This window comes from Penicillium arizonense (genome assembly GCF_001773325.1).
Source record: "Penicillium arizonense strain CBS 141311 chromosome Unknown PENARI_contig029, whole genome shotgun sequence".
NCBI lineage: Eukaryota > Fungi > Ascomycota > Eurotiomycetes > Eurotiales > Aspergillaceae > Penicillium > Penicillium arizonense.
Genome location: NW_019173306.1, coordinates 172,845 through 193,121, shown reverse-complemented (window position 1 = coordinate 193,121; position 20,277 = coordinate 172,845). Strand labels below are relative to the sequence as shown.

General features: G+C 49.8%; 7 protein-coding genes across 7 annotated transcripts; 3 read left to right on the top strand and 4 right to left on the bottom strand.

Annotated features, from left to right (window-relative positions):
• Positions 1–513: 513 nt before the first annotated feature.
• On the top strand, positions 514–2,363 carry PENARI_c029G05885 (putative nucleotide-sugar transporter; the record flags this gene model as incomplete). Its single annotated transcript, XM_022636301.1, has 2 exons — positions 514–957; positions 1,017–2,363. The coding sequence occupies 2 exons, from the start codon at positions 514–516 to the stop codon at positions 2,361–2,363; spliced, it is 1,791 nt and encodes a 596-aa protein (XP_022483801.1).
• A 615-nt stretch (positions 2,364–2,978) lies between these two features.
• PENARI_c029G11788 (DNA-(apurinic or apyrimidinic site) lyase APN1) lies at positions 2,979–4,751 on the bottom strand (the record flags this gene model as incomplete). The annotated part of the gene is made up of 5 exons (XM_022636349.1): positions 2,979–3,825; positions 3,872–4,006; positions 4,063–4,182; positions 4,239–4,275; positions 4,334–4,751. 5 exons carry the CDS (start codon positions 4,749–4,751, stop codon positions 2,979–2,981), a joined length of 1,557 nt encoding a protein of 518 aa, XP_022483805.1.
• Positions 4,752–5,121: 370 nt separating this feature from the next.
• On the top strand, positions 5,122–8,900 carry PENARI_c029G06911 (putative checkpoint protein kinase (SldA); the record flags this gene model as incomplete). Its single annotated transcript, XM_022636305.1, has 3 exons — positions 5,122–6,105; positions 6,212–6,632; positions 6,691–8,900. The coding sequence occupies 3 exons, from the start codon at positions 5,122–5,124 to the stop codon at positions 8,898–8,900; spliced, it is 3,615 nt and encodes a 1,204-aa protein (XP_022483831.1).
• Positions 8,901–10,841: 1,941 nt separating this feature from the next.
• Positions 10,842–12,818, bottom strand: PENARI_c029G03999 (uncharacterized protein; the record flags this gene model as incomplete). Its single annotated transcript, XM_022636286.1, has 1 exon — positions 10,842–12,818. One exon carries the CDS (start codon positions 12,816–12,818, stop codon positions 10,842–10,844), a length of 1,977 nt encoding a protein of 658 aa, XP_022483821.1.
• Positions 12,819–14,427: 1,609 nt separating this feature from the next.
• Positions 14,428–16,283, bottom strand: PENARI_c029G09555 (cytochrome P450; the record flags this gene model as incomplete). Its single annotated transcript, XM_022636330.1, has 6 exons — positions 14,428–14,867; positions 14,932–15,543; positions 15,607–15,675; positions 15,731–15,833; positions 15,885–16,001; positions 16,059–16,283. 6 exons carry the CDS (start codon positions 16,281–16,283, stop codon positions 14,428–14,430), a joined length of 1,566 nt encoding a protein of 521 aa, XP_022483804.1.
• Positions 16,284–17,018: 735 nt separating this feature from the next.
• On the top strand, positions 17,019–17,879 carry PENARI_c029G06365 (putative pyroglutamyl peptidase type I; the record flags this gene model as incomplete). Its single annotated transcript, XM_022636303.1, has 2 exons — positions 17,019–17,129; positions 17,193–17,879. 2 exons carry the CDS (start codon positions 17,019–17,021, stop codon positions 17,877–17,879), a joined length of 798 nt encoding a protein of 265 aa, XP_022483802.1.
• Positions 17,880–19,093: 1,214 nt separating this feature from the next.
• Positions 19,094–19,516, bottom strand: PENARI_c029G09400 (uncharacterized protein; the record flags this gene model as incomplete). The annotated part of the gene is made up of 1 exon (XM_022636328.1): positions 19,094–19,516. One exon carries the CDS (start codon positions 19,514–19,516, stop codon positions 19,094–19,096), a length of 423 nt encoding a protein of 140 aa, XP_022483878.1.
• Positions 19,517–20,277: the final 761 nt, after the last annotated feature.

Genomic DNA, 20,277 nt, shown 5'->3' with positions numbered 1-20,277 from the left:
ATACCACAGGGCTTTGTATACCTTCACAACAAATGGTCCCTCAATCTACCAGCGCCGGAGGTTTCAATCCGCCAATGGTAAAAAGGAAAGTCAAAAACACTTCATGAAATTCCTCAAGTCTTTACTTCTGCCCCGGATCGACCGGACAGTGGAGCGGAGAAAGATCGGTGGAACCAGTCTGAGCTGAATTTAAGCTGACTAGTCGTGAGACCGCCCTGACAACCCTCGATCTGCCACTCGATCCCTCAGGACTCATTTTCCCTGCCCAGCTGCTCTCGTGTTCGTTCCTTTTTCCTTTCTTTTCCTTGTTCCCGAACATTCACTCCCTTGGACGAGTTCCACCTCCAGTTCCACCCTTTCTCTCTTCCCCCTCTCCCTTTCTTTGTCAGCATCGTCTCCCTACCCGAACTGCTCTCGTGCACTGTCGTGTGACGCCCTGTTTCCCATGCTCATGGGGGAATCAGTTCTCGTCTACATTACCCTCATTTCTACCTAACTGCCCCAGTCTTCAGAATGGGGCTCTCCGCCGGTAGCCACCACCGTCGGCGAAGCTCCATGCTCGCCGGGATAGGGCGAGCTTCGCAGCCAGTTTCGACGGAGCGCAGAGATGACAGCCTCTGGTCACATGCAGATGGAGGAAACCACAAGCGCGAAGAACAAGAGCCATTGACGGCTGAAGAGGACACTGATGCATCCGATCCGTCGTCCGCCGCAGAGAGTTTGGAGCTCGACTTGATGAGTTCAGATGATGACCAATATGACGAAGAAACGGGACTCACCTCAAACCAGAAACGCCAGCGACAACGACGGAGGAACCAACGACGGAAGCTGGATGCCCGAATCGCGGATACCAAGTCACGAGGAGACATTGATACAGACCGCAGCATCGTCAAGAGATTAGGGGTCAATGCCGCTTTGATTTTGATGTGGTATTTCTTCTCCCTGTCCATTTCAATAGTGAGTGATCGTGTTCCAATCTTCCCCTGGTGTTTCGAACTAACGATTCTTGTGTGTAGTACAATAAATGGATGTTCTCCGAGAGCGATGTCGTCTTTCCCTTTCCTCTTTTCACCACAAGCCTACACATGCTTGTTCAATTCACACTTTCCGTTATAATTCTATGGATCTTCCCGTCGCTCCGTCCACAACACCCCCCGGGGTCTGCAGCAACATCCCCGGTGGATGGCCCTGAAGAAAAGCAGCCGATCCTGACCAAATTCTTCTACTTTACCCGCCTCGTGCCATGCGGTACGGCAACCTCGCTCGACATTGGCCTCGGAAACATGTCCTTGAAATTCATCTCTCTTACTTTCCTTACCATGTGCAAATCATCTGCACTTGCCTTTGTTCTCCTATTCGCCATCCTCTTCCGCCTCGAATCGCCGTCCGTCAAGTTGATCTTGATTATCGCTACGATGACAATCGGTGTGGTGATGATGGTCGCCGGAGAGACTGCTTTCAATGCGCTTGGTTTTGCACTTGTCATTGCGTCTGCATTCTTCTCGGGCTTCCGATGGGGCTTGACACAAATCCTTCTGCTCCGCCATCCGGCCACTTCAAATCCGTTTGCGACACTCTTCCTTCTCACTCCTGTCATGTTCTTCTCTCTTATAGTCATTGCGCTATCCGTAGAAGGTCCTGCTGAGATCTACCAAGGATATCTCGTGCTCGCTGAAAAGCGCGGGCAATTGTTAGGCTCTTTCCTCCTCATTTTCCCTGGCGTGCTTGCATTCTGCATGATCTCCTCGGAATTTGCGTTGCTCAAGCGTTCTTCAGTTGTCACATTGAGTATTTGTGGTATCTTCAAGGAGGTGGTCACAATCAGCGCAGCGGGCATTATCTTCCACGATAAGCTCACTGCGGTCAACTTGACCGGTTTGTTCGTGACTATCAGCAGCATTGCGGCATACAACTACATGAAGATTTCAAAAATGCGCAGCGAGGCACAGGAAGCGGATTGGAGTCGCGAGTCGAGTCCATTATCCGATACCGAAGATGGCGACCACAGCAGCGGTGGCGAACGGCAACAGCAAGGAGACTATCGTCGAGTTGCAATCCAGGATGCTGTCATTGTCAGCCCTGCGCCAGGTGGCCACTTGAATGAAGACCAAACCGCATCGCTGACTGGCGACCAACAGCGCTCATTCCGAGTGCGCGCAAGCGGCTCTAGACACACTAGACATGCTCTCTCCATTTCCACATCTACCATCCCCGAAGACGACGGGCCACCTTCTCCTCTCAGATCCGCCCCTCCCACTATCACCACAATGGCCCAAGCGGGGTTCCCTCATCTCCTACCCTCCAATCGCGAGGGTTCACCGGATGTTCAATCAACCTCGTCCCTTTCGCCTGTACGGCATTAAACTCCCACTCATCACTAGCGTGTCACCTTCGTTCTCCCCTACTCATCTCTTATTTTTATCTACCCTATATTCCCCTCCATGTGACGGTTGTATGCCACCTATAAACCTTCTGTTGGCTGGTCTGACCTCCGAAGCGTGCCTCTTGGATTGCATGTCTCCTTTCAGATACGAGCTGGTCTAATTCTGGACTGGCCAGGATATAAGTTACTTTTTTCGCATGACGCTGTTGTTGGCCTTTGGCCTTGGACTTCACTGATACCATCAATTCAATTTCTTTCACTTATACACCGTTTTCAATCTCTCAATTGCTGCTGCCGTTGCAGCCTGTTCTTGATCTAGATAATGATATCATTGTATAGCAACTAAATATTTTGATGTACAAGTAGTCTCCACTCATACATACTGCCTCGGTGCGCGCGGTCATCTACTCAGCATTACAGTCTATTTGATTCCAATTTAGCATCTTTTCAATTCATTTTTGTTCATTTTTAGTGCTGGATGCCAAGGGAGGATCTCCCAGTACTATTATTGCGAGTTATCCAAACAATCAAAAGACTGTACCGTAAAGAAAATATGTGATGCTGTGCTCCCAATCTGGGATCAATATCCGCACATTTACTCCTTCTTCGCATCCCCCTTCATCATATCCATAAGATTCTTCTGACCCCTGGGCTTAGCATGCCCCTTAGCCTTCTTCTTCTCAACCGCCTCAAGCTTCCGCTCATACTGATCCTGATACTTGGCACGCTCCGCACGACCCTCCTCCTCAAGCCGAGCCTCAAGAGCCTTGAACTCTTCACCCTCAGGATCCATCCCGATAAGCGACTCGAGCAGCTTAATCTCACGTGCCCAAACACCAGGATCCTGAACAGTAGCTGCACCCGCCCCTGCAGGCCGCTTCGGTCCTTTCTTTGCACCCTTCTTCTTCTCGCCTTCCACTTCAATACCATCTCCGGCATCTTCATCGCTTGTAGACTTCTCTGGGACGCGATCGATAGGCGTTTCAAGAACCATGGGTAGGCCCTCGAAACGGGGCTCGTTCATGACATTGTGGAATGCACGCAGACCGAGGAATCCGGTGCCGATGTTGGCGTGCAGGTCTCGCTTGCTGCCGCGAGGAGCTTTGGAGTCGTTTAGATGTAGGGCTTTGAGGAACTGAATGCCGATTAGCTCGTCGAATTCCGCGAGGAAGGCTTTGAAGCCTTCTGGGGAGGCGAGATCGTAGCCGGCTGCGAAGCTGTGACAGGTATCTACGCAGATACCGATGCGTGAATGATGTTCCTTTGGGATTAGAGCTAGGAGATCTCGGAAATCGGAGAGGACTCCGCCGATTGTGTTGCCGTGGCCGCACATTGTCTCTAGCACGGGGATTACTGTTGTTGTTTCGGTGATGGCTTGAGTGAGGGTGCTGGCTAGGCGTGCGAGCGCCTCTGGGAGAGGGGTTTGGTTGGTACTTCCGGGGCTTGGGGATGTTAGTAAAGGTGTGATTAGAGGGATGGCTGACTAACTGGAAGTTGTAGAGAGAGATTCCAAGGGCTTCGCAACGGCGAAGGTCATCTAGGAATGAGGCGTATGCTTGCTTGGACTTGGCAGTGTCACTTTGGGCCAGGTTCACGAGATACGAGCCATGTGGAAGAATGTGCCTGGACTGAGCATGAGTGATCTGTTATGATGAATGATAGTGATCATGGGGATTTACTTGGATGCATCATAGCCCTTTTCTGCGCATAGCTGACGGAATTGATCACGGTGATCATCTAATAGTGCTGGGTTGTCCCATTTTCTCTGCGACTTCAAGAACAACGCAAATGCGTTCCCACTAATTCCATACTTAGTTGAGTTTCGAACCAACGACGGATAGAAGCGCAAGCTTACCCAATGTTATGGCTGTTGTGAATAGAATTGAAGACGCCTGCTCAAGAATTTCTAGATCAATATCAAGTTGCAGCTCATCCGATTTGAGAACTGACCTTTCGCAGCACTGACGTGTGCGCCAATGAACATACGCAGACCCTGCGCCCGAGCTGCCAGAGGCATAGCTTCAGCCTCCTGATCTTTCTTGGATTTTCTCGCTTTCTTGACAGGTTTGGCGCTATCAGCGTCCCCGGTGGCTTCTTTCTTGACTGGTGGCTTCTTTGCCTTTCGGTTGGGGACAGCAACAGGGGCAGGTGCGTAAACGGCTTCTTCTTTGACCGGTGGAGAGGTAACTTCGCCCTCTGCTTCCGATACCTCGGGAGAAGACAGCTCCTTGAGGTTGATGCTTGATTTCTGTCGTTTGGATCTTCTCATAGGCGAGGCATCAGATGTGCCACTGCTGAGGTTTCTTTTGTGATTAGCCTTTGATTCAGACTCTTCACGCTTCGGCGACTCAGGTGTTTGGCAGCACATCTTATTTCAAGGCGTCCTTCACAATGTTGCAGGTTCCAAGAGCGGATACTCGATCGAAGAGGCGAAGAGGTTGGCTGATTTTGCCAAGCCTCGTGTCGATCGGAATTGGCTCCCGTCGCTATAAATGTCAAGGAACAAGATAGACATAGGTAAAAGGTTCTTAGCTAATAAAGTAAGGTACTGTCCGATATGATCTTTTGGAGTATCTGCTCAATGCTGTCAATATGATCCAGCAAGGACAGAGAACAGGTGTATCTCCGGGGCAACGGTCATGTGATGTTTATCGATAACACCTCCCCTCCACACAAAGTTGTCACTTCAGTTCTATCTCGACAATTTTTGGGCTCTCTCGGATCTCTCATCTGTCGTCATGGCGGCCTCCGACGATCTAGTCGATTTCGACATTATCGAGAATCAGAAGGAAAACATTCAATCACTCCCCGGTGGTCGATCAGCAAGAGAGCTTGCCCGCATCTTTTCAGCTGGCAGCAACAGTGACAAGATCCCATCACCGTCTCCGAACGCGACCAGGACACTCAACGATGCTGTGCGCGAAGAATTCGAAGGAGAACTCCAGTCGATCGGAGAATCAGACGATCCGCTGGATGTTTACGACCGTTACGTTAAATGGACACTGAACGCCTACCCATCCGCACAAGCGACCCCAGACTCTGGTCTTCTTCCTTTATTGGAGCGAGCCACGAAATCATTCTTGTCATCATCACACTACAGAAACGACCCTCGGTATCTGCGTCTATGGCTCCATTACATTCGACTTTTCTCCGACGCCCCGCGTGAGACATTTGCATTCCTCGCGCGTCATCGCATTGGTGAAAGTCTAGCTCTTTTCTACGAGGACTTTGCTGGTTGGCTAGAGGGTGCTGGACGGTGGTCACAAGCCGACGAGGTATACAGGCTCGGCATGGACCGCGAAGCGCGACCCGTCGAGAGACTGGCGAGGAAGTACAGCGAGTTCCAAGATCGATACGAACGACGACCACAAGATGCGGGGCCATCCTCGCCCGCTTTGCCGGCCGTTCGTCCAGCGCTGGCCGCCAAAATGGATCCGTTCGCCTCATCAGAAAGCTCTGCTGACCCACAAGTTTCACGGGCATCACCCTCGGCTGCCCCCAAGACGAAATCCGGAAAGTCAAAGATGGCTATTTTCTCAGACGCCGATTCCGCTGCGCCGGGTCCAGCAACTGGTGGAGCAACAAAGGGATGGGACAGCATTGGATCAATTCGGGACCGCAAGAAGGAGAATGAAGTTGAGGCGAAGCCATGGGCTGGTGAAACATTGAAGGCTGGCAAGAAAGCAGCACCATCACAGAAGATGGCTATTTTCAGGGACGAGGTAAGTGTTCACTATGGGTTAACCTTTCTCTTTACGAACCTCCACATATTTACGATCACAGGACTAATTGCTGGCATAACCCTATGGTTTTTTATTATGTATTCAGTCCAAACCAGATTTACCTACCAAAGAACCAATGCCTCCCAAGCAAGTACCTGAACATCATGTAAGGGAAGCGGTCAACCCGCGCACCGGCCGCCGAGAGCGTGTATTCGTCGACTTGAAATCAGTATACCCAGATCGGAAAAACCCGGCGTATGAAATGAGTTTCGAAGAACTCAGATCCATTAGACGTGGGTGGATGGACAAGAATTGGAAGAAACAGAAAGAGCCCTTGCAACAAATCTCGGGGAATGCAGGAAGCGTCGAATCTCTTTCAGAAAATACCAATACAGAAGAGCTACCGGAGCACTTGGTTCAGAATCTGACGATAGGTGGACATTCCCAGTCTCACGATCAAGATGAAGGCAAATCAGACAAATCAAGACGCACCAAGGTCAAGGGGGAAACGACACAGACTCAGACCGGTAAGCCGATACAACCCGTGCGCTTGTTCTGAGCCGGTTAATCTTATAATCCGTATAGTTAAGATGAAGTTCGACTCACCGTCCAAATCCAAATCCCGGCGGAAGAGCACCCGGGAGCCGACAATGACCATGCACACTCGTGCGGCGACTGATGAGATCTATAGCATCTTCAATCAGCCATTGAAGGCAGAAACTGAAGCAGATGCCGATAGCTTCTGCGGTAGTGATTACGAGGACGAGGACTGCGCCAGTACGGGAGATAGCACGGGCACAGGTCACATCTCAGCGGCCTCGAGTGACTTTGGCGATGATGAAACACAAACAACATTCCACAAATCCTACGATGACACCGAATACGCCGATACCACACGAGCTGACAGTGTTGACGGGGGCGATTGGACAGAATTCGACCCCAACCGCGACATTCCCGATATTGAGAATGCCGAGCTGACGTCCCAATCTGTCGCAAGTGAAGGAGCAGCTAGTTCCTCGCATGGAACACCAGAAAGGAAAGGATTCGTGCCAGAAATGCCCGAGGACTATGCTCCACCATGGGGTACCTACCGTGACCCTGCCGTCATGGCCCAGAATCGCCTTCCCTTTATGACACCAATCGTGGAACGAACGGAATGTTCCATTCCTTCCCTGACAGCCGCCCGAAACAGCATCTATAATGCGAAAACACCTTCCAAGCCTCGATCGCCTGCTGTAGATCTCCTGCTTGATAGCCCCCTGGGGGAAGATCATACTTTCACATCTACAGCAGACGTCCCATTCAGCCCAACAGCTTTCAAGGCGCTTGCACCCAAGCTGCGGAGACGGGAAGCGATCATCAGAGACTCGCAGTGTAATCCCACGGACAAGGGCATTCGCAATACAATTCTTAATTCTTTGGAACCGCCGCTTGACACATACACAGGATATCATGGCCACGTTGAAGATAGCAACTATGCTTCGATGATCCAGAAGTTTGTGAAAACTAACACCAGACGATCAAAGAGTGGCGATGAGGCATTCGATACGCCTATCCTTGAATTCCCAGGAGCTGAGCGAAGCTACATCATTAGACGTGAGCTTGGAGCTGGTGCGTATGCTCCAGTTTATCTCGCGGAGAGCGTGGACAGTCTTGAATCCTACGAATCCGATTCCGACGACAGTGCCAGAACCAGTGGCAGAGTTTCTCGCCCGAAATTGAATGCCTATGCAACACCCCGTAACCCCTTTGAGGCAGTCAAGGTTGAGAACGGACCATCCAGTGCCTGGGAATTCTACATGATCCGTGCCGCCTATGATCGTCTTCGGCAATCTGTAGATCATGCACGCGCTACAGACAGCATTGTTCGTGCACATGAATTGCATGTGCATCAACGCGAGAGCTTCTTGATAGAAGACTATCGTGGACAAGGCACCCTACTCGACTTGGTTAACATCGTTCGCAACGAATCCATTGGCTCCAACCATACCTCCGAGGGTGGTCTCGAAGAGGCACTAGCAATGTTCTTCTCCATCGAGTTATTTCGAACCGTCGAAGCACTCCACGCCAACGGAGTTCTCCACGGCGATATCAAAGCCGACAACTGCCTTGTCCGCCTTGATGACTCCAACCCCAACGAACCACCTACCAAAGGCCTTTCCCTCCTCGACTTGGGCGCCGATGAATGTCCCTTCGATCCCCGCGAAAGCATCCACTATTCCCCAAGTGGATCCCACGGCTGGAAACAAAAGGGCCTCGCCTTGATTGACTTTGGTCGCGGCATTGACATGCAAGCGTTTTCGCCAAATGTGCAATTCATCGCAGACTGGGAAACTGGTGCACATGAATGCAACGAGATCCGCGAGGCTAGGCCCTGGACACACCAAATTGATCTATACGGCGTTGCCGGCGTCATCCACGTCCTTCTTTTCGGCAAGTACGTGGAGTCCACTCCCGTGGATAGCAACGATGAAAACTCACCACCGGGTTCCTCGCGCACCTACCGCATTCGTGAATCTCTGAAACGCTACTGGGACCGTGAGCTGTGGGCCGGTGTCTTCGATCTCCTGTTGAACCCAGGTGCCGAGCGTTGGCAGCGTATCGAGCGAGAGAATGGCGCACCGGATATTGCTCTGTCTTCGGCACCTATTCTTCCCGTCTTACATTCCATGCGCTATGTCCGCCGTGGCATGGAAGAGTGGCTTCTTGCTAACGCCGAGAAGAAAGGCCTCGCTCTTCAGCTTCGCAAGATCGAACACCTTCTCGCGGAGCGCAAAAAGAAGTTAGAGAAGTGATTGCTTTACTCTTCCTCCTTGTTGAAATGCCCGTATTGTGAATTCCTTCCTCTATACATTATACCCTCATCTCTTTTTCCCATGTTACTTTCTTCATTTTGTTGGGTCCTTATGGCCCTTTACTTACTACTTTTTGTTAATATGCTTGTTTGGTTGTAGATAATATCTGATATTGATTCATGGCAAAGATCCTCACAAGAACGAGTCCGTAGGGAATCAAAAAGCGCCGTCTTTTTTTCTGTCAATATCAAATTGGACCAAACTATAAATAGACGCATTTATACTGTTTCTCATGTGCAAATAAAAATGGAATTAAAGTATCCATACTCAGTCCCCACTTTTTAAGCATCCTCACTCGTGGGTCTCTTAAAGAGCTTACGTCTCATGAATGTGAAGAATTTGATAGAGACGCGCGCAGAATGACGATCTGTGAAGTTCAACTTACTTGTGAGCATTCACTGTGGCATACAATTTACGGAATACAAGAAAAGAATGGAAAGTTAAGAATAATCGATTTGCCTAATGATTCCGCGCTCAGAGCAAGCCGGTCCTGTGGGGATCAAAGCGCAAAGAAAACACGAAATCAAAGAATAAAATAACAAGCCATACTCTGCACAAACAGATCAAAAAGATCCGATAGGAATAAGCTCTTAAAAAGTAAAGATAGGCATTCATACGTCATGAGAGACGCAGAAGAGATTAGAACGAAAAAAAAGAAAAGATATCAGATAAAAAGCAGAAGAAAATCACATGCGACTGTCCGGATGCAAGGCCAATAAAGTTCGCCACAAGCTTGAGGGGAATCATGAAGCACGAGCAGAATCAGCAGAATCAGAGCGGGAAGAATCAGAATCGAAGGCATGAAGAAATCGATAGGGGATCAAGACTCGAGAAATCGAGAACGTTCGAGATTGATATGAGATCCGGGAAATGCGAATGAATTATGGAGAGAAAAAACAAGTTTCGCTGGCAAAAGATAACCAAACCAAACACCTCGCTTGCGTATCAGGGATGTCGTTGGTCAACTGCAATATCATGCGCGTTCGTTTCGTTTCGGTTCGTCTATGGTATTTGCATATGTATCGTTGCACATTCGCTTTTTTGTTGGGAAGAGGGGGGAGTGTATGTAATTGCCGTCCATGTTGGTTGACGAGGGTCAACATGGAGGCAGGGGATCGTTTCCATGTGTGACGGGTAGTTCGATAGGCAAATGAATTATCCAAGTCGTGTCACTTTTCCAGAATGCCTGGCATGGAAATGTGCAAGGCATAATGCGAAAGTTTACAGGCGACGATTGGACAAAGCCCGAGAAAGAAAAAGAAAGATAATTTGTAGAGAATGTGGCTCGCAAAGATAGCGAGTGGTTGTGGCAGTAGTTTTCGGGTTTTCGGGTCGGATTTTGAAGTTTTTTTAGACTTTTTTTTTTTGCGAAGAGATCAGAAGGAAACGGTGAAGACAGTTGTCAATGAGTGAAGTGAAGGGTGGACGTGCATCGAAATTGAGACAGGTTCCACCGAGTAACGAAAGTACGTGCCAATAGAATTGGACGATTCGAAAAAAGACCACACACAGTATTTGCTGTTACAAGGAAGACGGGTTGAAAGTTCGCTGCCGAGCAACCAATAGCTGGATGTCCATGTACTGGTGTGGTTTCCGATAACCAGATGAAAAGCGAAAAACCTATCACATTTTTCTTGGAATTGGGTGTTGTAGTGTGGGTAAGGTGATCGAGCGTGAGGGAAAAACAGGACACAAGTCACAAACGTATCGTTACAGTCGTGGATAATGCCGTTGCTGTCATAAAAAAGTCTGGTAATTTGGGGGCGATAACTGGGCCCCGTCTGTATCTCGTTCAGGTCATTATGCAAAGGGATAAAAACTCGCGGATTCAACACCGGAACAGAACGGATACTCGAAAAGTCGACAGCAAAAGAGCGCAATCTAGTTGCGCGTGAAAGGCATATTCAAGATTTGCCGGCGGATTCGCTCGGCATCTGAGAGGCCCTCCTCGAATGCATCGTAAGGTAGAGTAGCCGACGTCTTCTCGGGTGCTTGAGTGGGGGATATTTGCATTGGAGAAGTATCGTTGGTGGGTCTCACGTAGGATGGGCCGCCGCTCGAGAATGGATCGGACAGCGACGGTGCATGTCTGATGAACCTGTTCGGAGCTTCGCGACGCTTGTATGCACCTTCAACCTTGAAGGGCGAACCGAGGCGTTTGATATTTTCACCAAGGTCTAACAAGGGGTGGACAGGTGGCTTCATCACAGGAGTGGTCTCTTCAGGTTCAATTGGGCCTGAGTTGAGAGACGAGGGCGGGGAGAAAAGCTGGTCAACAACATCTCGAGGGTTGACTCCACCAGTCGTGGCGCCACGGTTGCGAAGACGGACTCGGCCGTGACCCACGTCTTGGAGCTTGTTGTCACGAAGGTAATCCTCAAGGCGACGGTCGACATCTTCATCGGCATTCTTAGTCTCGCTCGGGACGTTGGTGAATACATCATCAGAATTGCGCAAAGGCTGCTCCAGATAAGTATTGCGGCGGGCACGACGTCCCGGGGCATGGATGGTCTCGCGACGAGGCGTACTGTTGCCCTTGACCTGGCGATTTGATCCACCTGGGCCCCAGGTGCTGTACACAAAGGGAGATCCCAGACGAGGTATACTGTGAGCGGATTGAACACGGAGATGCTGGCTGGGGGTTGGGACGATTTCGGGCTCGACGTTGGCTGGCACAGGGTCATTGAACGAGTGAGTGTTCCATGGCTGCAATGGCGGCAGGTCTTGTGTAACGCGAGCGATGGGGTTTGACTCATTCGAGGTGACGAGAGAGACACCAAGATCACGCGTAGTGTAAGCAGAGTTATCTGCGAACGCGTGAGGGCGGGTATCTGCGGGTGCGGACAGTTCCGTGGGCTCAGGGGTACGCGACTGCATGATGCGCTGGTAATGGGGCGAAATCGAGAACTTGCGACGGCAAAGAGCCTTGAGACGACGTCGAGTCTTGGCGTCGGTCTTCGGCCAGTTTGGCTGCGATGCTTCAGTTGTGGCCTTTGGGGTTCCAGTTCCAGGCTCAGCAGACTTCATCGAGACAGATTGCGCCATGCGAGTACGCTTGTTGTCCCACGTCTTCTTAGCACGGCGCGAAACACGCGAAGTCACTCCCAGGGGAGGAATGCTGCCCGGGGTCATCTTGAATGGAGTCATAGTGGGGTCTTGGAGATAAATTTGATAAGTGTTCCACAAATGGTTATCCATCTCGCGGGTCCAGCCCCTGTCGGAAGCAGACTTGAACGCGTTCGATGATTTGCGTCGCGAAGGCGACTCAAGTTCAGTTTCTTTCGAGAACTCGAGAGGGAAGTATGGGTCAAACAGGTCACTTTCCACACTGGTACAGCTTCCAACAGATGGCCGCGAGGCAAATGTCTCAATAGATTCAACAGACGAGTCAGACAGGCTCGAGCAAACAGAGTCTGGACGCTTGATGGGTCCAGGTGTCTGATCCCAGGCTGGCCATGGGCTTCCAGTCTCGCATGCGTCGAAAGGTGTACCGCGGATCTGCGCGGGAGGTGTCTTGAAATTCATGCGCGCGCGAGGTGGCGCAAGTAATCCCTCATCTTGGGGGGACTGCCCGAGGAAAGGCGCCTCAAGCGCACCGTTAGACTGAGGGAATTCAATCGAGGGAAGAGGAACATCTGAGCCTCGGAACTGGAAAAGGTCGAGATCCATGCGCGCGCAGACATCGGTGCCGGAGCGAGCTCGAACTCGAGGCAAGCGGAGACTAGAGATAGAATGACGAGGTGGAGGCGGAACTTCAATCTTGGTACTCGGGCGCTCCGGGGTCTTGGGCACATCGTCATCTAGGAAGGGGAAGGTGAAGTTCTTCGGGAGAGTGCGCGAAAGCTGACGTTGAGCCATACTGGCGATCTTGCGGTCTTGCGAACCGCAGAATGTGGGGTCAACGCGATCTGAAGAAGGTCGAGGATGTGTCGGAAGGTGAGTGGATCAAAGAATATGCGGCTTCGAGGAGCGCGCAATGTCGCGTCAAGTGTCGTGATATCGTGAGAGGATGAGAAAGGAAAAGGGAACGAGGGCAAAAGAGGTGAAGCAACGAAAAAAGACCGAGGTTTCGGTGTGATCAAATGCTCAGGAATGCGCGAAATCGGTATCACCAGATCACATCTGCGGCTCCATCCCGTCTAGTAGGGGGAGGGAGATTTCGTCATTACCCAACACCAGAAAAGCACAAAAGAAAAGAAGGTCTCCGAAATGGAGACAGCGAGAAAGGATCTCGCGGAAGTGGTAAAAAGGGTGGTAGAGAGAGGAGGTGAGAAAGACCGGAGAGAAGAGGAAGAGAAGATGGGGAGGTTGGGCATAGGGTGAGGCGTCGGGGGGTACCTGGTACCTGTGGTCCCGGCGGGCTACGCTCACTGAACAGCGTACTCGATACTTGCGGTTCAACGGCCCACCGCGAAAATCTTAAGAGTTACGATTCGCGAAACTGTGCGATACGGAACAGCTTCTTTATTCTTATTCGATTCTATGTTGAATATTTCCTACTTTCATAGGGGTTTGTTTAGATTTTCTCGAGTCTTTCCTAGGTGGTTTCCTGCAGGGACCTTACTTGATGCACTACGAGAATCCGGACTTGGGAGGTAAGGATGGGTCAGAGGGACAGAGTAAAAAAGAGGTAAAAATAGGTGTACAAATAGGCAAGGATATACAGAGCCCGTGGACCTGTTCCTGAAAGACGGGAGGCCGGCAGACTAGGTAGAGTTCTATAAGATCGTGGGTGTTCGGTTAGGCCAAGTAGACACACTGTCTCCAGCCGTTCCTTGGCTGCAAGGGCCTCGAGGTTGCTTATAGAACGGTCATGCATCAGATGATGCCCTGCACTGATCTTCTTCACCTCCTCTTTTTTTACTTTGCCTTCAATTACACATAGTGGACGTGGCTCGGGCCGTGTCCAGGGTAATTCTTATTCTTTCATAGAAAATTGGTTTGTGTAAAAAAACCCTGGAGGGGGATCAGCGGGACAGATTTCATTGTGCGGTCTGGGACCCAAAGGGCCGGGCCAAAGTGCCAATATAACCCCATTGAGCGCTTTGAGAGGAGGTGAGGTTCTCCACTGACGCGCGACGCGTGAAGTCGCGTCCCGTATTTTACAGTCCCGTGTGTATTACCATCACGTGTCACTGGTATACTTCAACTTCAATTCCAACTTCATTGTTTCTCTGTCGGAGATTTATGCTGGTTTGATTCAAAATAATTGATTCCATCTTACAGTGGGTAGCCACAGTCGGGGAACCCGATGAAAACCCACTTTCGAGGAGCCGAGTCTCACCGCCGATCTACTGACTCGGTATTGGGCAGGCAGGGTCAATTTATAGAGTTTCAGACAAGATCATAATGTCTGAATGCGTGTCACCCAAGTTCCAGCTTGGCCCGTAACTAATAAACATGATATTGAAGAAAAATCACACAGAACAGGTGGTCCTCAAACAAGAAACCAATACGCAAATCCACACTACTCGCCTAAGAAACCCAGATCGATCTCTGGTTCGCGCGAGCGGAACAACATCTCCACTGTCGGATCGGTGATCAGCTCAAACCCGTTCTCATAGTTCTTAGGTCGGCCATCCGACTGCAGCTTCCAGTCATACTTCATAATCAAATGGAGCAGCAGAATTTTAGATTCGTTGGCAGCGAAGAATCGACCAGGACAGGCGTGCTTGCCAAGACCAAAAGCAAAGTGCTCAGGCGTTGTCGTGACAAGCTGGTGCCGGTGTTCACTGCCTGGTTCCTGGCGCATGTTGTAGAAGCGGTACCCATCGTAGGTACTGCCATTATCATAGATGATGCCATCTTCCATCATTGTGTGCGCAGACACGGCAATCGTTGCACCCTTGGGGATTATAGTACCGTCAGAAAAGGTAATCTGCTGGGTGGCGTAGCGGTTCAAGCCAGCTGTGTCCAGTGTTAGCTATCACTCTCTTGATTCAGTAACAGTAACCCTTGGAAAATCACATACTCAGACCCAATGGGTGCATCCGCTGCGACTCCTTCATCACACTATCCATCAATTTCAACTTCAGCAAGCTCGTCTTCTTCAAAACCCCATCCTCAGCAGCAACAGCACAAATCTCATCACGCAGCGGCTGGATATACTCCGGGTACGCCGCCAGGTCGTACATAATATTGGTGAGCAGGTTCGACGTCGTATGAATAGCCGCCAGCGACAACCCAACCTGAGCACGGGAGATATTGAAATTGGTAAAATTGTTCGCTTCAGCAGTCTCCTTGAACCAGTCCAGAGCATCGCGGATGCGGGGCGGGTCATCTTCAGGAAGCTTGCCTGCACGAATCAAATCACGTCTTTCTAGTTCATTGGCGATGATCGATCGAGCGCTCTCCAAGTGCTTGCGCAACTTTTGGGTGGTGGGCATGAACCAGTGGACTAGCGGACGCAGAACAGAGGGCCAACCTCGCAGCTCTCGCATGGCTTCGAAGGCGTCGATGACATAGTTGACTGAGACATTCACCCATTCGTCGTTGTGACTGATTTCCTCTCCGAGGAAGATCAAGGACGAGATCCGGGCTACCATGTACGGGGTCTTCTGGAAGAAGTTATAGGGTTTCCACTCTGTAAAGCGAACACGAGTTAGTAGAGGCTCGTGCTGTAATGATGTAAGGTATGGTAGCATACCATTCGATGGAGGAAATGCGTCTTTCACTGTCGCGCCTGTCTCCTTTGAGAGCGGGATTGAGAGGGACCCTATTCAGTATATGTTAGCTTTGACGGTCTCCTGGAAATCCCAAGTATTGCATACCGAGTGCTTGGGTCAACTGGGTGCGCGCGACGCCGACAGTGATGTTGAAAGATCCCGGATTATGAAACGGCTCAAAGCCAGCAATACGGTTGCTGAAAAAGGTCTGGTGATGTCAGTGAACATGATCCGGGTCATTTCAAGTGTGACAACCTACCTTTTTGACGGCGCCTTCGAAACTCAAGTGTGGGTGGCTTTTGATCTCGTTCATATACTTAGGGTGTACGAGGATGATCGGTTCGTTCGCTCCAATAATTTGGAAGACATTGGCTCCCTTTTATTGTGAGCATGTTGAAGAGCAACTATCATCCCCGGTATGTCTGTTTCTCACCTTCGCGAATCCCTCGGCGATCAAAGCACGCGCCGACAGTGTGAAGCGCGACCTGGCGTTTTTGTTGGTGAATTCCCACCGGTTTTTTCCAACCAGAGGCACACGACGAAAGGGGATCTCGTCCGCTAGATCACCCCATACACTGGTGATGAACACCACCACAAGGGCAACGCAGACGCCCTGTACCACATAGGGGCTGTTGAGTAATTCATTGAGAACACCCATAGTTAGGCCGAGAAGTAACAACAAAAAGAAAGCCTTGGGCTACTACAGCTGATCATACCCTGAGGGTTGACCTATTTATAATAGTCCCGGGCCATGGGCCAGTCAGAAGTATTCAATTGCATTTCTTACTTGCTCGACTGATAAAGAACGGCACAAGGCTGCACGCCAGCCATCGGACCATCGGATGCTAAAACAGCCGAATCAGGGCCACCCGTCTGGGGCGTGAGCTCACCAAATTCATTTAGCCGGGACGTCAAAGCTCCGACAAATTGTGTGCACTGACGAAGTAGAATACGAAAACGAGAAATTATAGCGATCATTTCCTAAAGGGGTAATTCAAGGACAGACTCTCTCCCTGGGGAATCACTCGCAGCTTGCAGACGCCGTCCAAGCTATTAGCGTGCCAATAACAGTAGAAACGACCAGGACAGTGCATACCCCAGTTGACAGGCCAGCTCCGACGTAGAATTTTGGGTACGAGATTGTTGTACAAGAGTCTCGACGCCACAAATGGCCGCCACAAACTATTGTGTAGTTTAAAGAGAACGAACCCGACAGAAATAAGGATATAGTTATGCTTATAAGTTGCGAAGGTTAGATTTGCCACTTTTCTATCGGACGATTAGGGCAAAGATCCATGGGCGGCCTGCGCCAAGACCCCGCATTCAGCATGTCTCCTCACTTTCCCCGCGACACCTCATCTTCCCTTCATTCTGACTTCTTTGTATCTTCAAGATGGGTGACTACGGAACAGCTGTTCCACCCTTGCGCTCCACTCGAGCCGGGAATCCACCGCAGCCCTCGGCTTCTCCCAACGAGATATCCGTCCTGATAACTGGATTTGGGGTATGATCTGCGTCTCGGACCGTGCTCGTGTCTGTTCCGTTAACTGAAACTAACGTGTAATAGCCCTTTAAGACAAACCTTGTCAACGCCTCATATCTGATCGCCTCTTCCCTCCCATCGTCTTTCATCTTCCCATCTAAAGACCAGGACACGGATCCGCGTCGAGTGTCCCTCCATGTTCACTCCACACCTATCTCAGTGGCTTACGCCACGGTCCGGGAGACCCTCCCTTTGATTCTGGAGGAGTTCGCTGCTTCCCATGGTGGCCGCAGACCCGACCTCATCGTTCATATTGGCATAGCCTCTCCACGGCCGTACTATTCAGTTGAAACCTTGGCTCACCGCGATGACTATAACATCACCGATGTCGAGGGCCGCTCTGGGTATCTCGATGGCGAGAAGCGGTGGAGAGAACTGGGCCTGCCACCCATTTTGACACCTGGTTGTGTGACGGATGACCCGACCTCTGCCTCGCCCTACCAGCCCGATGAACATTTCTTGGACACATGGCAGTCCTTTGCTCCGGAGTCGGATCTTCGGCTCTCCAAGGATGCAGGACACTATCTATGTGACTTTATCTTCTATACCAGCATGTCTTTGGCGTTGCTTGAGGGTCACGACCGTAACGTCCTCTTTCTTCATGTACCTGGCGCATCCGAGGATGCCAATATCGAACAAGGGCGCGTGGTCACCCTTGCCCTCATCAAGACAATGGTCTCTTGCTGGCTCGACGAGAAGCGTCCTGCATGAATAGGTTGCCTCCCTATTCGGCTTCACTCTTGGTGGGACTTATTGGGATCTATATATCTCATACCTCTTACATTCGCTATTCGCCTCCACCATCTGTTCTTGGATCTTCTTTCGCTTTTGCGGTCATTTTCTTGCCATTTCATCGCATTTTCACGCGCGCACGGTGTTTATATGAGACATTTCCCAGTTCTATGAACATAATGGACTCCCTCGAAATCTTAATCCATTGCTCAATTTAATTTCTATCCTAAACTGGTACGACACGTAGTTCCAGACAGGCCTGATGTATATGAAGCCATAGCCAATCATCCAACCCTCAAAAGATTTAAATAGTCCTCTCCCCCTCAACACCAGCTTACCAAATAAGCAGCTTACCCTGGGATAGACTACTGCATAATCCAGGCATCAGAATGCACAATGCAACATCGGCAAACATCCTCAAGTCACACGATCTCCAGCCCTGATCCTGTCTGCCCCAATCATCATCCTCCCCCGCTCCAAGCAATATCCCGATTTAGTCCAGCAACAGTCCTCAGTCAAGCTTCCACGCAATACGGCTATTGCTGGCTTACTCGGTCTTTCGCCCATATAGCCTTATATCTTGGAATTGTTGTCAGGATGGATGTTTTGGGACTTCCAGGGGCAGGGCTTTTCAGAACCGAATGTGTTTTGCTTGGTCTTGTATATGTAGGTACGGGGACTGCGAGACGCTCAGGGAACTGCAGTCTGTGGAAGATAGGCCTTCTGAATTCAGGTAATATGAAATATGATGCATGTCTGCATCTTCTGTTTCATATATAAAATCAGCATTATGTTGTAAATAGCACACGAAGTGTTGGAAGACCAGATAATGGCAATTCGGACCCCTAGGTCCGTCAATAAGCCTCTGGATAAATCACATCGATCTTACGTTATACTTTGAAATTTTACCTTATCTACATCCCGCAACATTGGAACTTCTCCAATTGCTTCCATTATGTCTCTACGAAAGCCAATAAACGCAAGCTACGAAAGTTTACAAAGATTTCTTAAGTACCAGTTTTTTATCTACGGGGAAAGAGGAAGTGGAGAGTGTGTATTTTCTAAAGAAAAACTTCTATTTTATCTGTCTTGTCTGTCTGATGTGAACTAAAAGAAATCTCTCAATCGATACTGTCAAAAGCTGCGCCGACGTCTCCTAGATAACCACGAAAAATCGAACCTAGTTAGCTTAACTACAGGATTGTCTTCTCGAGGTAACGCTTAAGACGGTCAGAGACTCTACGGGCACCACTGGGCTTGTTGTCACGGAGAATTGAACCTAGCTCTGGCAGGATCCCAGTGAGGGCTCTGCACTCAATTGGTACATAGTCCTTGTAATAGGTATGAGCCCTGCCCAGAAGAATCGAAGTGCTTGAAAAAGCATCTGCGATTTGAAGGGCCAGGCCGTTGAGTAAACGGGCTTGGTCACCGAGCTCCCTGAGGTGCTCACCAGTGGCCATTTCAGTTCCGTCAAATCTATCCAGCCGAGCAATTTGTATCCTAAGACCCACCTTGAATCGGCTGCATTCCTCCTCGAACCTGAGAAGTAGGGCCCCGCGTGAACTGATCCTAGGTGCCATTGGGGGGTTTGGCGCTCCGGGTGTACGTCCGGACATCTTGTCAGTTGATTTCAGGGATTTAGCTGAGTCGTGAGATTTTGGTGAGCAGATAATGTGCACAGAAACTGCAAATTTTTCGAAAAGCTACGGAGGTCGAGGGTGTTAAATAGGTTTGCTAAATCATAGGCCCGTAGTTTGAAGAATTTCAATATCTTGAGAGGTATCAAAACAAAGGAATCAATGAAAACCACAAAGGCCATTATGTTCGATCTTTGAACAAGGCTAGTAGTCGATGCCCTTTCAAAATCAAAAAAGAGCTTTGTTAGTGCTTTGATCCAACTTTCAAACCATGTACTACCGAGGTTGATAGAACGACTTCATGAGGCTTTAGATCCTATGCTGCTGCTACGATAATGGTAAGTCAACTGCTACATCGCTTGATCAGCCAGTTTGCATTTCTCTACACGCGATGTGGCCCAGCAAAACATTCGCATCAACCTTGAATGGTCTTTTAATTTCTTTTTCTTTTTGCTCCTTATTCTTCAAGACTTACGCTGAGTTCGAACATGGAGTATGTATGATCTCTCAAAATGAAATGGTGATTTGTGTCATTTGTGACATATGAACCTAGATGTCAACCAGACATGAAGTGCTTACTGGAAATTACGTTCACTACGATACGGAGGAAAACGTTGCACTTAATTGCTCTAGTATTATAAGAAGCAGTTGGCTTTGTCCAGGTCGTCCAATTTACGAAGGCATCGGGGTATTGTCTGATAGCCTTGGCCGCCTCGACTCAAGCATTTGCTTCTGGCCTG